The sequence below is a fragment of the Aquila chrysaetos genome, chromosome Z (genome assembly GCF_900496995.4).
Source record: "Aquila chrysaetos chrysaetos chromosome Z, bAquChr1.4, whole genome shotgun sequence".
Classification (NCBI taxonomy): domain Eukaryota; kingdom Metazoa; phylum Chordata; class Aves; order Accipitriformes; family Accipitridae; genus Aquila; species Aquila chrysaetos.
Genome location: NC_044030.1, coordinates 46,002,226 through 46,017,239, shown reverse-complemented (window position 1 = coordinate 46,017,239; position 15,014 = coordinate 46,002,226). Strand labels below are relative to the sequence as shown.

Here is a 15,014-nt window from a genome sequence, read left to right as displayed (position 1 = left end):
GGTTTCTCCCATTTGGGGACAAATATAGTAAAAAGAACAGACAGCACCTGGCTTTGGATAAATGAACATCATAGTAATAATTTGGCTTCATTTCAGAGCTTAAATTCTTTAGTGATTACACACACATAGATGAGTTCTGGTCATTACCATTTACAATGTGTTTGCTCATCCCTCAAAGACTCATTTGTATACATCACAACAAAACCAAGCCAAAATTAGTGGGGAAAAAAAAAAAAAAATCACTCTGTTTTACTTAAACTGAAAAATCTTGTCTATTTCTATATTTCTTGTAACTGTACACTTTTACTATTAGGCTGGTCTGAAACAATTATAAATATCACAATCTTGCATCATATAAATAATGCAGGCATTTCAAATAGCTGCTCAGTTGCCAGCCAACTGTTGCTACTTTTTGACCCCACTTAATTATTCAACACTTTGGTATATGCTACTTTAAAAAAACATTTTTTTTCCAGGAAAGATATTATTTGATTCTTTTTCCAGGTACTTACTTGATTGCCTAGCTCTAAGTTTTCCGAGTATACTGCTACTTGTCGTTTTGTTTGCTTCTCATCCGTCAAACAGTTGGCCAAAACGACAAGTACATCAAACCCATATTTATCTATGAATGCTTTCAGATCACCAATGAGACTCCTGTGTAACACGCAGTCCTGAAATATGGTAAGAAATTAAAAGAAATATCAGCTTCTTTTCCTTGCTCTTTCCATCCAAATCTGTGGTGAAAATAGCCAGAAGTGTTAATAAGCATCAGTGTAACTGGCAACAGAATTCCATTCCATTTGTCAAAACAGCTATATGCTTAAAAAAAAAATAAAAATCAAGAACCAGTCTCACAACACAGTAATGGACTTTTATTTCTGAAGAATGCTAAAACACTAAATGTAGGTTTTGCCTTCTTCAAACCGCTGCTGAAACAGAATTCTTACTTGTTCCTGCTACTTGCTTTTGCAAGGTTGCTTATAAGTATTGGGCTACTGCTGTTTCTTGAATAAAACCCCTTTTTTGATAGAAAAATAAAAATATTTTATGAAATTTGTCATGTCAATATTTCATTTAAAATAATAGATGTTAAAATAATAGTATTGAGTTGCAAAATCAGGCACTCAAAAGGAAATTGTGTGTGCTAACTTAATTTTGCAGCCCTTTATATGTATCCATTATGATGTTACATGATTGTATACAATTTTACCACAGATTATTCCTTTAGGTTCCTTTATTCCTGTGCTTTGAATTCTGTGCAAGTCTTCAAAACAATAACACCCCAAAATAAGATCAGATTAAGGCAAACTAGTTTTAAAATCTCTTTGTGTCAAAAAAATGCTTATTTTCACATACATCCCACACCAAACACACAGGAGGCAAACACTGCATTTGTCATTCCTATTCTCATTTATATTTGGACTAGCCCAATGTTGAATTGTCTAGATTTTGCAACATAAAACATACAACCCTCTTTCTGCCTGGGGACATAATGCACAAAGTATAAATGTCTCTCTTCAGTCCTCAGTTCTGATAACTGCCAGTGAACAAAGTCTTAGAAATTTTATTCTCTCCTTTATGTTTCTGCTATTTGTATTTGACATAATTTTTGCCATCATCTAGCTAATAATTCTTCTGATGCTGCCAAGCTACACTGGCCCTAAGTAAACAGCAGTTCATCATGAACACAACACAACTGTATATGCAGATTGGCATGTTATTCCCCTGCATCTGTCTCCTACCTAATAAATTGCTGTTTTGGTTACATACATACAAATACTATTTATTAATCTACTCAAATGTGTCCACAAAATGGGTATCCCTCCCTGTAAGTTAAACTTAAACCAAAAAAATCTGTTTGTCAAATGCTTTGGAAGCAGATTCTTTTTCGAGATTAGAAACAAAGTTCCACTTCGATGTTCACATAGCACCTAAAAATGAGTTTTATGTTAAATTCAGGCAGATTAATGCACAAACAAAAGTCAGCTGTCAGTTTCCTGGTGGACATTCAAATATGAAATCTGAATAGGGGGTTATGGTGAGGAATTATGGCAAATAAGGTTTGAACGTCCAAACCAGTAACATTTTTCTGAAGACTCAAGTATTGGATGTATTAGAAAAAGTACCAAAATGTGCTCAAGCATGGAAAAGTTACTTCAGTTATCCCATTCCTAACTGCAGTTGGAATAATTAAAATCTATTTGAAAAAAAAAAATCTGAACTAGAGCAGATTCAAAACCATCTGAAAATCCCTGATAATTCCTTATCTCAGTTACCCACTCACAGCCAATTCAAGAAGATTGGGAAGTCACGGGGAAGGACACCGATCGATCAAGGATCTAGTCTGCAAGGTGTTTTATGGCTGTACATAAGGTAAATAAATGATGATTCTAAAACATGTCCAGCCTTCAAGCCGCATGATGCTTTATCTTTCATACTGCTTGTATCAGCTGAAAATGCAAGGAATTAGAAATTTTCTGTTAAAAATCACGTGACTGAACTGGAAGCCTCATGAAATTCACTGAGATAATATCTGCCATCATCTCAGCTTGCATTTGGCACTCACAAAGTGGTAGGTTGGGGACTGCTGAAAATCCTGCTTTCTGCAGTATTTTGAGGAAGGAACCTCTTAACTCACCTACATGGAAAATTCCCAATCAGAACCATGGCCAACTGGAGAGTCTATGTGCACACCAGGCAATCGGAGGTATATTTCTACAGTTTAAGGCCAAGGACCACTAGGGCATCATAGAGCAAGACTATGAATAGAACAGAAGAAGATAAAACGTTCACATGCTAGCAGCTCTTTGCTGGTGGGAATGGTTACCACAGCAAGGGTGTGGCACCAAATGCCATACAATGAAAGGTCAGTTCTACCAGTCAGAGCAGGAACTAAAGATGCAAATGGCCATGGTAAAGCCCCTGATGGCGCTAAAATCTGAATTTGCCTTGTGCCCCCTTTTTTGCTAACTTACGTCATACGATCAAGAGCAACACTGAGGAATTGATATAGCAGCAGGTGATCCAGCAGCCTGCTGCTCTGAGCAGGGAAGTTGCCAAGTATGTATCCCTGGGGGAGCAACTGGACTGGAGAGCTCCACACTGGGCCACATTAATATAAACAATAATGGATCTGTACTAACTACATAATTACCTGATCCAGCTGCTTGAGGATCTCCCATTTCTTCCATGCTCTCAGACTTACTACTATTCAGAGTGTGTATTTTTTCTTCTTGAGGTTCTCAGCATGTTGATGACTGAGAGAAGCACGAAGATTAACTCTGAGCAGGCTACCTGTCCCTGTCCCTCTCCATCGCGTACAAACTGCAGAAGGAGATCAGCTATGTTCTACGTGTTTTTTTCTCTGTGCTTCACATCCAGCTTGGCCTTTGGGCTGTGTTGTGCTACACATATTCCTTGGGCACAGAATGAACTTGGCTGCCTAACCGTACCAGAGAAGCCAGCAGGCAGCATCAACTCGGTACCAGCAATTACTTTACCTGTGTGTCTTTGCCTTCATCTAAAAGTGCAGCAATGAGTTCTCATATGAACATCCTTTCTGGTTGACAGTAGAAATGAGGAATGGAGGTGCTTCCTTGTAAGAAAATCCTACAACAGCTAAAATGACCAAAAGGTGGAAATTTCTTCTATGAACAGGGTGTCCCCAGAATGCTGTGCACGAATTGGAGGCTTATTCAATGCTACACCCCTCAAGGGTTCCCACCACCTAAAGGGATGTAGGATTATCTATAGCTGTTTTCTCCTTTTAACGTTAGCACTAATAAACAGCATTTTAAAAAGTACCTCACAGAGTTTGCATGCTTTTCTTACTGGGATTGTAATGGACCAGTGCTACATGGTGCAAAACGCCATCGGCTGATGAAAGACTGCTCAGAGCAGCATGGGAATGGGGTTAGGTGTGCCAGCACCATACACCACACTGAAAGAAAACATGCAAATTATTTGAGGATTTAAAAGTGCGAGAGGGCAAGAGAAGTTCTACAGTGACATCCCATCAACAATAATACTGAAGAAGTCATTAAGGCATGTCACAACACAGATCAAGTCAAGCAAAATGATGCTGATCACATCGCATGTATTACTTTACCCCATAGCCTCTCAATGATAAAACTTTCTGACAAAAAAAGTCATTATTCAGTGAAGGTATAAAACCCAAGACCCTATTCATTCTGTGGCATAAGGAATAAGGTACAAGCTTCTCACATTACCATTACTAAGCAACAATTAATATTCAAATAATACCTGACAACATAAGTTACTCAGTTTTCCCATAAACAGTCATTTTAATAATCAACAATGAATGTTTCTCATAAGCTGTTACTTCACTAAGTGCATCCAGAAATGAAACACAAGGCAAACAGACCTTGTTAAAAGAATAGGTCAAAGAGTAAATTTGCTGGAAAATGCTGTTGATTAAGCTATTGAATAAAAGCAAGATCAGATAACATGTCTTACAGCATCATGATTCTACTTCATAAATTTTTTTGGTTGACTGGACTATTAATCAAAACATAAAATTAATTATTAAATTTAAAATAAGCAAAAGTAATTTTATTAATGTTAACAAATATTATTAATTTAAGTAATAATTTTTTCTAAAACTTAGTTTAGTTCCATCCCTCCCCCCAGACATCTGTAAGTTTTACTCCTTTAAACTAGTACCAAACAAGACAATTCAGACACTCCTTTCACAAGCATTCAAACCTTCAAATAAATAAAGACAGTTGTAAACAAGAAATTTTTATAAATTACCAAAGACTATATAGTGAAAGATATGGTAGACATATGGACTCTTCCACAAATTTGCTAACCTAAGTAAACAACCAGAATGTTGCATGCATTGTAAATGCTAACAGAAAATAAAACATTCCCTTCAGAAATGAAAAAATGCTAATCATTTCAACAGTTAAGCTGCTATATCCCAAATTAATTACAAGCACTGTAAAATACACGGTTGATGAATTAGTATAGTAGGAAATACACTGACGTACAGCCAAACCATGACAAAGGTCAGTTGGCTATTCATTTTTATACTCCTCTTCCTTACTTGATTAGCATGTGCTGGCTTAAATATTAATTAACATTTGCACAGCATACAGCAGGTAAACAGCATATGTAAACATTAGCTGTCGTGATGCCCTCTAAGTAACCTATAACAACAACAAAAAAGGACTGTTGAGTATGCTTGAAATGTAATATGCTTGAAATAAATAGAATCTAGTAAATATATTTTGCAAATGCTGCTAACTATGCATAGTTAGCAGCAACATGGATACTGGAGAAATTTAGTGTCTTGGCATTTGTAATAGAATTGTGTATTTGTTTTGTCTAATGCATATAAATAGTTTATACAATGCTACGCCGTAACAATATGTCAAACATTCTGAAATGACAAATATTTTTTTATCATCTGGGTAAACAGAATGAGACAGTTTAAGAAATCCCCAGACTTTTGAAGGATTTTTGAACATGACCTGTTCAGTTATTATGTATTTCTGTTGACAAATACCATTTTATGTAGGCTGTATATTGTTGTGAAACTTCTTTCTCTGAAACTCAATTTTCTTATAGGAATCTCTTTTTTTAATTGAGTAGTTAACATGACTACAAACACGGATGATCCTTTAAAAGAAGCAAAACCTCCAAGAAATATCCAAAGAGAATTTGTAACTTCTCCATCGCTAGCAACACTTTCTGATTCACAAAGCCAACAGCCAATTACCCAAATGATCACTGTAAATGTACATTACACATACTTCTGATTCTTCTAAGCTAACTGTGTCAATATTAACCTGACCAAATTAAGAACAAACTGTCTCTTTTGTTCTTCACACTCCTCACATGGAGAGCACAATATGGCTTTTGTCAGAGGTACTCCATCATTTTGGCTCAAGGAAACTGTCAGTACAGTTTGGGATTCGTTATTCATGGGCAGATACCCTGATGGGTCTAATGAAGCCTTTCTGCTGACAACTCATTTGCTAAAAATACCCAACCATCACAAAATATAAATGAGGAATATCACTGTATCCCATTACAATATTCACAACCAAAGCAATTATCACAATACAGAAGTCAATACATACTGCTTCACGCTGTATTCTCTTAATATTTCATGGTCAGCACTTCTGCATTCCAGTTTATTTCTATGTGATCACTGATAAAACTTTATGACATACTTAAATTGCAATATAATAGGGTAAACACCAATGTTATAGCACACATGCAGAGCTAACAGTCTGTGTGCCATTTGTTGTAAATCCAGCTAATTACTAGAAGCCCCCTCCTTTAAAAAAAAACAAAAAAAAAAAAGCAGAAAAAGACTCAATTTTTTATAAAAGTTTTCAGGTAAGGTCACTAAAAATGGAAAAAACAGTATAAACAGTATGGTGTTTATAAGTCTTCAGAAACACAGACAAGTATATTCACTATTTTACCTCTTTTATATATCAACACCACTGGTGAAAACACTCTATACAAAATTCACCATCTTTTCTGTAAGGAAAGATTGCATTTTTCTGTTGCACATTTCAATCTACCAAACAGCAGCTCTGGTGTACCAATATTTATGAGTCTTCTGAAAAGAACAAAAATAGCAGCTAATTCTGTTTTCTTTGTGTTGCTGTCTAAAGTTTCCAAAGAGAAATAGGTATTAGGTCCTAAACTGAAGAGCAGAAGAATGGGCATCTGAGACCTTGTGCTACCCTGCTCTATAGAGACCCCAGTCACACCTTATGTTTAACTTTAGTCATCCTAAGTTTAACCTAGAAAGAAATTTAAACAGGAAATTCTATAGCATTGTGAAACACTGCATACAGAATCAAGTGATGAATGCCTGTTTAGCACCGATCTCACTCCCCTTACCATAGGTGACGGCTGTGTTTTTACAGTCTATTATTTTCATTAAAAGCAGAATAACTTTAAAAAAAAAAAAAAAAAAAAAGCAACAGAGAAAGAAGGATTCATCTATAATAAATTATCATGCTTTATTCAATGAAAGTGTATTTAGCCAGTTTCACACTGGAAACAGTACCTTTTCGACAGCACTGGTACGTTTTATGATAGTGTGTCTTAACAATGATCCACTCTTTACGAATTGAGATTACAGCTAAAGAAGTTTCACTTGCACTTCATATAAGTAAAAATTCTGTGTATTCAAATACAGGCTTGTCCATTTTGAGTTTAACTAGAACTTATAAAGATGTCTATGTTTTATATGTATTTAGCACAGCACATTACTTCCAGGAAAGACTGGGAACTCTAGATTCATTCATAAAATTAAAAAGAAGGTTGCTCAGGTAAACAGCCAAACTTCACTTCCATTATTCCACGTATTCAGAGCTAGCTGAGACCGCTTGGAATTTAGCCGCTGGGGTACAGGTTCTCCATGTATCTTAAGAGACGTTATGTTATCCATGTAACATAAGGGTATCATAATGGCCCACTTGGCTTAGAAAATTCTTCCTCCGGCAGGAATACCTGCCTTTAGCGGCCATCATTGCCACTCACCTGAAGGAACACAAATTCTTATCCCTAAGCAAGGCAGCCTCCCCTGCCACTGAGGTGTACAACTAACTGCCTGACGAAAATGCTCCCCGACATCGGTGGGGTCTGTGCACATAGACTCAAAGAATGTAATAGATGGGGAGGGCTGGAGATGAAAGTCCCGTTAAGGCACTGCCGCTACTGCATGAGATAAACATGAAGCGCACAGCCTAAAGACATAAACAAACATAGGTAATGGTGCGCATACTGTTGTGGTGTGCACTGGAACGACATGGTAATATTAGATGGCTGTGACCACCAAATCTAGAAGAAAAAAGTTCCGCAGCAGCACAGGAATCAAAGAAGGGATGTACAACATCTAGTCCAGTGAGATAAAGGTAAAAGCACTTATTTATTTCCATCTTCAAGGGAAGAAATTCAAAGAGTTTGTAATTGGTCTCATTGTTAATGGATGTTTTCTGTAATAAGAAAATTGTGACTGACAAAGCTGCCACTTTCCAGCATTTTTGGCAGTTAAAGGACAAGCAGTTTGGAGTTAAAAACACAAAATACAGCAAAACATATAGATGTGATTTTCAAGTTTAAAGGCTTAAACGTCACCTCCTTTTTCAAGTGTGTCTTTAAAACTCTGCCTCTGTAAAATAATTAAAGGGACAAACTAGAAAACTTGCAATCCTAACAGTATGACTTTTGCTGCAAGTAGGGAACTACAGGGAAACATACTGGCACTGTGTTAAAATGTACTCCCTCCAGGTCATTTTAAAGGCTGAAGTAAGTATGTAGATATTTTTCTGGAGTGAGCTGCATGGAAAGGAAAGTCTACTTATTTTGAAATCACAGGTATGAGTATCCAAAGCCTAAAAGTAAATGAATCCAGGGACCTGCTTATGCACCACATTTATAAGCAAATATCACCTGTACAAAATATGCAGAAAATATGTACAAAATGAAAAGGAAAAATCTCCATACTAAAGTACAGTATAGTATACACAATCTAATACATTATTTACCTCAGAAACTCAGAAACTTAGATGAGAAAAATAAATGCTATTTTTGTGTCTTACTAATCAATAGGCCATGTGGACACAGCATATGATACACTTTTTTATTCTCCCTTATATTATTCTGCTTTCTGACTCTAGGTTAGGAACTTCCATCTGATTTTTCCATAGCTTGTAAATCAATTAAAAAATACTGAAAAAGACACAACCTACCACTTCAGTTACAAGGTTCATTTAATCACATACAATATTTGATTTCACTGTTGACTGATTAGCAAGTGGTAACAAGCAAAAGGCTGACTTGCCAGAGTGATGAATTAAAACATAAGAAACATCACAACCCTATACATATTGACCAGGAGCTGTCTATTTTAGCCAGCTAAGTCTCAGGTGTAAGTTTATATGTAATAATTCATACCTTACAAAATAACTCCCATGCAAACATGGCAACACAAAAACACATTTCTGGCTGTCAAGAAAATTTCTGGCAAAATTAATCAACCATTCATCCATTCAGGCTCTTTGCATACCCTTTTGTCAAAGAGGGAATACTAAGAGATTTCTTTCCTCTTCCACGCGCTCATTGCAATGGTTTGTAGAATCCATCAAGCCTGAGTTGATTTATTGAACTGTCTCTTATCTCAGCAGTATAACTATAGCAAATGAACTGGTAACTTCTCAAAAAACAGCAGTGATTCAACAATATCTGGTTTATTTAATTCCTTCTAACTTCAGATTAGCAATTTCTTAAAGGCACTGACTTGCATTCTTTAGAAGTTCTATCTGCAATTTTATGCCAGCATGTTTTGTTTCCATTTTTTTTTATTTTGACATTTGACAAAGGTATTTTTGATTTACAACTGATGCTAGAATCTACCTAAATCTTCACACTAGCTAGTGTGCTTCTACTGCTAGTCAACAGAGCTTTCAAATTTAAATACAATACTGCCATGTACTTTTATGTGAGCCATCTTATTCATTATGCTATGAATACTGAAAAACAATTACCCACTTAAAGTCCCCACCTATTTCTTTAATTAGACAACTTTGCATGCATATTCAACTATTTTTGTATTTATCTAATCCCATCACTACTAATGAGAATTGTTATAAAAAGTAGTTAAGGCACAAAAAACAGAGATAATGCCAAACCATTTGAAACACTGTTTAAACATGGATTTTATCACTAAGCATCGTCCATTGAACCCCATGGAGCACATTTATCACTCACCAGCTTTGCATTTTTCTTCGTAAAGATATATGACCTTTGCCTATTAGATTTCATTAGCAGGGCACCATACAAGGCTCCTCTGCAGATGACAGGATAGAAAGCTAAACAACCTCGCCTGAAGGATTTGTGAGAACAAGCCCATCTTCAATCTTTGTCCCTGGGAGGCACTTCTAACACCTGCCAACCACAGCACTATCATCAGAAAAACATTTAGAGATTTATCTTCAGGCTGGTGATTATAAGAGATAATTTGTTTGGAGTATGGATAAAGTTGGTCTAGCATAAACAAACTACAAGCTCAAATTACACGACGAACCTCATTAACTATTGATTTAACCACTGCAAATCCATGAACAAATGTTGTATCAAAATGTTAATTCTTCCTGAAGATATAATCAAGGAAAAAAACAAAATGCCAAGGCAGGATGGTGAGCTATTCTTATGTGCACTTGTAATTCTTGCAGTTTAAATTGGAAATGGAGATTTGCTTCATGGTAACAATGGCAACAGTATACTATTGCCATTTTCCCATAAACATGTAGTTTTGTCTGGCAAAAAGTGCTCTATCTCTTTAGTTGCTGTCACTATAGAGTGAGGAAACATTGCTTTCTCTCCTACTTTCAGGAACACTTCTTTTGTTTGGAGACAGCAAGACTGGACGTACGATTAAAAACACTTTCAATAGCAAGAAGCTAGAAATATTGTAAATGGACACCATCACAGGCAGACTGTCTGAAAAATTATATATACATTTATACCTTCTATATTATACATATCACACATATCCTCTGTGTCTGTAACAGAAAATAACTTCCTCCTAATCTTTGAAAATTCCTTTCACTCAAGCTAATAAATCACCAGTCTTCAGCCAAGAGCATATTTAGAAATAATGTAGCTGAGTTAGTCCTGAAGGCTTTTTTTTTGCCTTTTTTTTTTTGCCTTTTTTTTTTTTTTTTTTTTTTTTTTTTTGATACAATGGAAGCCAACCCTGTACCCTCTGTGGTAAAGGAGAGAAAAACGCTGCCAGACTTCCTATTGCAGCCCAAAGACAGCAGCCGGTGAACGACTCCACCTGATGTTGTTGGGATATGGCCTAGCAGGGTTCCATTGCACCATGCCTCCACCAGCATCCCTGTTCCTTAACGCCACTATGCTGAGGGGGAAAACTCATTTGTGTATAGGCAGTGGAAGAAAACCTGCAGTTCTTCCTCCAGTGTGGCACTCTGAACAAATCATTCAGTGTGACTTGTACTTAATAACAAAATACCAACGTTTTTAATGCTAATACAGGCTGTAAAAACAGCAAAAATCTTTCGGATGGAACTCAAAAACTTGCAGCTAAAGCAGTCAGAAGAAGGAGAAGAAACTTTGAAAATATTTTGTGGGATGACATTATCTTTCAGCATTAATTCCTTCTAAAAGGGAATGGTATTTAATGTGAAATGATTAGTTCATCAGCAAAAAAAGAAACAAAACCCCCCAAAATCTGCTGGGGAATCTGTCTTTCAATCTGAGTGTTCCTCACACAGCAATGCAGCCATGCAGATGCACTCACACTTTTCTGTTTTCTGGTTTAGTTACCAAAATTTTTAGTAATTTATAATCCCTTAAATCTCTTTAAGATGTTTAAAGGTTAAATGGCATTTTTAAATCCCATATTGCTGACTTTTACCTTTTTTTTTCCCCATTACATTCACTTTGCTAATTTATGTAAGCATCTCACAATCTCACTACAGGAATAAACCAAGTTACTTAATTCTTAAAGCTATTTCATTCTATTTACATAGACAGGCAAATGATTTTGCAAGATAATTGATCTAGAATAAAAAATATGGACCACTCTTACTAACACACGCCCATCAGGCATCCGGATTTGTGCACTATCCAAACCTCTTTTCCCCATTAAAAATCCTGCTTTTAAAATGATCAGCTGATGATAAATCTAAGAAACCATTTGTGCAGAATTCAGATCTATCGCTTTTAATATATTCTAAGTTGTTAATGTGTCAGTTTCGGACTGTTTCATCAAATTTTAGTAATTGGTGAAGCCTTCTGTTTCATCTAGCTACCCCTATTTCTGCCTTTCTAAAGGAGCTGTTTGTTTCCACTCTTGGTCTTTTGACTGCAAACCGTTTTTCTCAAAAACTGTACTTCTTCCATTCATTCTCTTGACTCCAAAATACTACTTTCTCCTACAAGTTTTCTTCCCCCAGTGCTGCAAATTCTTGACTTACATTATTTTTTACTTGCCCTATTACCTGTCATGATCTCTCTGTTCCCATTCCAAATTTCTCATTCTCTTTCCTATTGCAATCACATTCTCAGCAAGAACCACTGACTCCCCTTTAAGAATTTAGTTTTAGCTTTTTCCTATTGCCCCAAATCTCTCTAATTGCAAATACAGTTTCCCATTGCGACAAAAATGCTCCTTGACTGTACCTCAGTCTTTATTATACTTTTATCCTTTGGTTCACAATAAATGTTTTCCTTTCAGCAGCACAGATCCATGGCTTTGAAATGCCCCACTCTAACCAGGGTCTCTGCCTATTATAAAACACAAATAGTAATTATTACCTTTAGGTGTTCATTCTGCAAGCCTGAATGAATAGGCCAATTCAGAATCACACAAACTAGAAGTTAATGGAAAGCCTCTTGCTGACTTCAAAGGATTTGGCATACGCCACTAATGTACCTGCAAGTATTCTCCCAATCAGTTCCCTACACAGACAAAGTTCAGGCTATTTCTCAGGCACTCAAGTTTAGCCAAATGCCCCTCCAGAAAGTAAAAGTTCTCTGCTAAGTATGTAAAAATTTTAGAAATGCATTTTTAATTATTTTGATTAAGCCAGTTTTGCACTGTATGCTAAATCACTGGCACCTTGCTTGGCTGCCCATGCTGCCTTGTCAATATGGAGTAACCCTCATCTGGAATACAACCGGAGACAAAAGAGTAATCTTCGGTTCATGCAGTTCACCTCTCTGCTGAGGAAGCTGAACATCTTCCTCCAAGACACACAAACAAACAGGAATCAATGTGCTTTCAGCAGAACTGGCTTTAGTCTCATCTGCACTGGCTGTTTCTGAACAGGAACTAGGAATTGAACAGAGACGATCAAATACTGCACAGTGAACTCTGCCAACAAAAAAATCCCAGTCTTCTTACAAATATGAGTAGCGATTCAGTTTCTTGTAATTCACTTAAGTTTTCCTAAGGATTCTTCTAATAAGCACTTACAGATATGCAAGCAAAATGCCTTTAGCAACTCATTTGTTAAACAGTCAGTTCCTTCACAAGAGATAAAAGGAGTCATTACCAACACAAGCAAAACCAGGAAGAAACGAAGTTATTTGCAGATGCCTGTCAGGGGACACACACTTGGTTACACAGGGCAGAAGTTCAGCTGTGGGACGTTTGTCTCTGTTTTACATTTACAGTAGCTAAGACAGTGGTTTTTACCATTAAGACGGTTCAAGTTTCTGAGAACAAAATACAAGCTGTTGTGTAAGGCAGATTTTGGATGACAACTGGCAGGACTGAGTTCTCCAGCATATGTGCTTTATTCAGGTTGTATGCTTCAGAAAGTTGTGCTTTGCTCTCTCTCTCTAGACAAGTAAAAGTGAAAAATGAGATGCAAAGCAAGAAAGTACCCTGAATCCAACTCGGAGTTAACCACTCTGAGGCACAGGACCTCTGCTCTGCCGACACTGACATGTAAATTTAGTTTAACAACCATTGGCCCTCAGGGCCCAAAGCAGCTGGAATACATTTTAATACGGTTCTAATTTTACTTGATACTTACATGGAAGCCTCAAAGTTTAAAAGAAACTATGACTGAGAGTGCATAAAAAGAAGAAAAAAAAATCTTTTTTTTTTTTTCCTAAAGAACAATAATACAGGGATTTTGTTGGGGTTGGTAAACAAAAAATGCTCTAAGTTTTAACATCACAGGAAGAGTGGCATGCAAAATCATTTTTTCCAATATGTTCAGCAGCCAGGCCAATTAGTTTCCAAAAATTTTTGCTGGTGCTGATCACGTCAGGTTGGTACTGCCTCTGCAGCTTAACACAAGTTTAAAATGGGTTTTACCAACTGTTGGCAATTCCACCCTGTGCACTAGTGACTCCAGCTAGCACAACTGACTCTCCTCACACCATTACAGCTTTATTCCAAGCACTTAAACCTTCAGCCAAGCCTGATCTGTCAGATGAATTGTGTAGTAAGACTGTTAATAAAGTAAATAAATATATTTAAATATAAACTCAATAAATAACAAACTAAAAATTTAACAACAAAATAAATATATAGCAAATTAACAGCACACAATTTGAGTTTGCCACAGGCATGCCATGCATAGCTGTAATGCCTTAAAAAACATTTGTTTACCTTCTGCTTCATGAACACAGCCATGCACTGTCACTGAAGCATCTTTCTAACACAGTAGGGAAAGAAAACAAGTACTTCACAGCAACATCAAAGCAAAATTTCATCTAACAAAGCAAGCAGTTTATTTACTAAATTTTGTACTGTTACCCATTGATTTCACTGTAGCCTGTTTCAAAACTAAGGTGCTGAATACAATTCTTTAAATGTTGAATTTTTGTTGTTTGAACATTGAAGTAAACAAAGTAAAGATAGGGTGGTAGGGTGGTCAAACTGCTAATACGCTTACAGATAAAATGCATTTAAAATATATTCAAATCTTACTGAATTCATGGAACTGAAGTAATTCATGGAAGTAAAAAATACATGCATGAGCACCTTATTAGTTAGGCCCATCACTAAGGCTTTCTATCCTGCTGGCTCATTTTTAGAATGCTCTCACTTCAACCTCTGTGAAATTAATCTCTTTAAATTCAGGGCCTCATTTATTTTCTGAAAATACTGTTAAAAATGTTAACATGTAAATGAGAAAGCTGGGCTCCAAATAGCATCCAGTCTTCTTTCAAACCATGAAAAAAATCCATATGGAACGACACAAGGGTTTTACGTCCGCTACACTGTGCCTTGCAAAACCATCTATTGATGAGCGCTAGAGAGAGGCATATAGTGGAATGCATAATATATTATCACAACCATGCAGTAGCTGATAAGTAGTAAAGTAAAGGCTCTTTTAACAACTTGCCTGTTAAATTATGCAACTACTATATTACTCTAGTTTTAGCCTCTTGCAACTCTGTTAAGACAACACCGGAATAAACAGCAGTATCATAGATCTACAGCTCTTTTGATGAAGATATTTTGTATCATAATCCTT

General features: G+C 36.3%; 1 protein-coding gene across 5 annotated transcripts in view; it reads right to left on the bottom strand.

Annotated features, from left to right (window-relative positions):
• The window catches only part of PRUNE2 (prune homolog 2 with BCH domain), a 149,175-nt gene that overhangs the window by 67,493 nt on the left and 66,668 nt on the right, over positions 1-15,014 (bottom strand). For all 5 annotated transcript variants that reach the window (XM_030004451.2, XM_030004453.2, XM_030004452.2 and 2 more), the window contains exon 7: positions 513-671. In XM_030004451.2, coding sequence (XP_029860311.1) covers positions 513-671 — 159 coding nt within the window. The remainder of the gene's footprint in view (positions 1-512; positions 672-15,014) is intronic.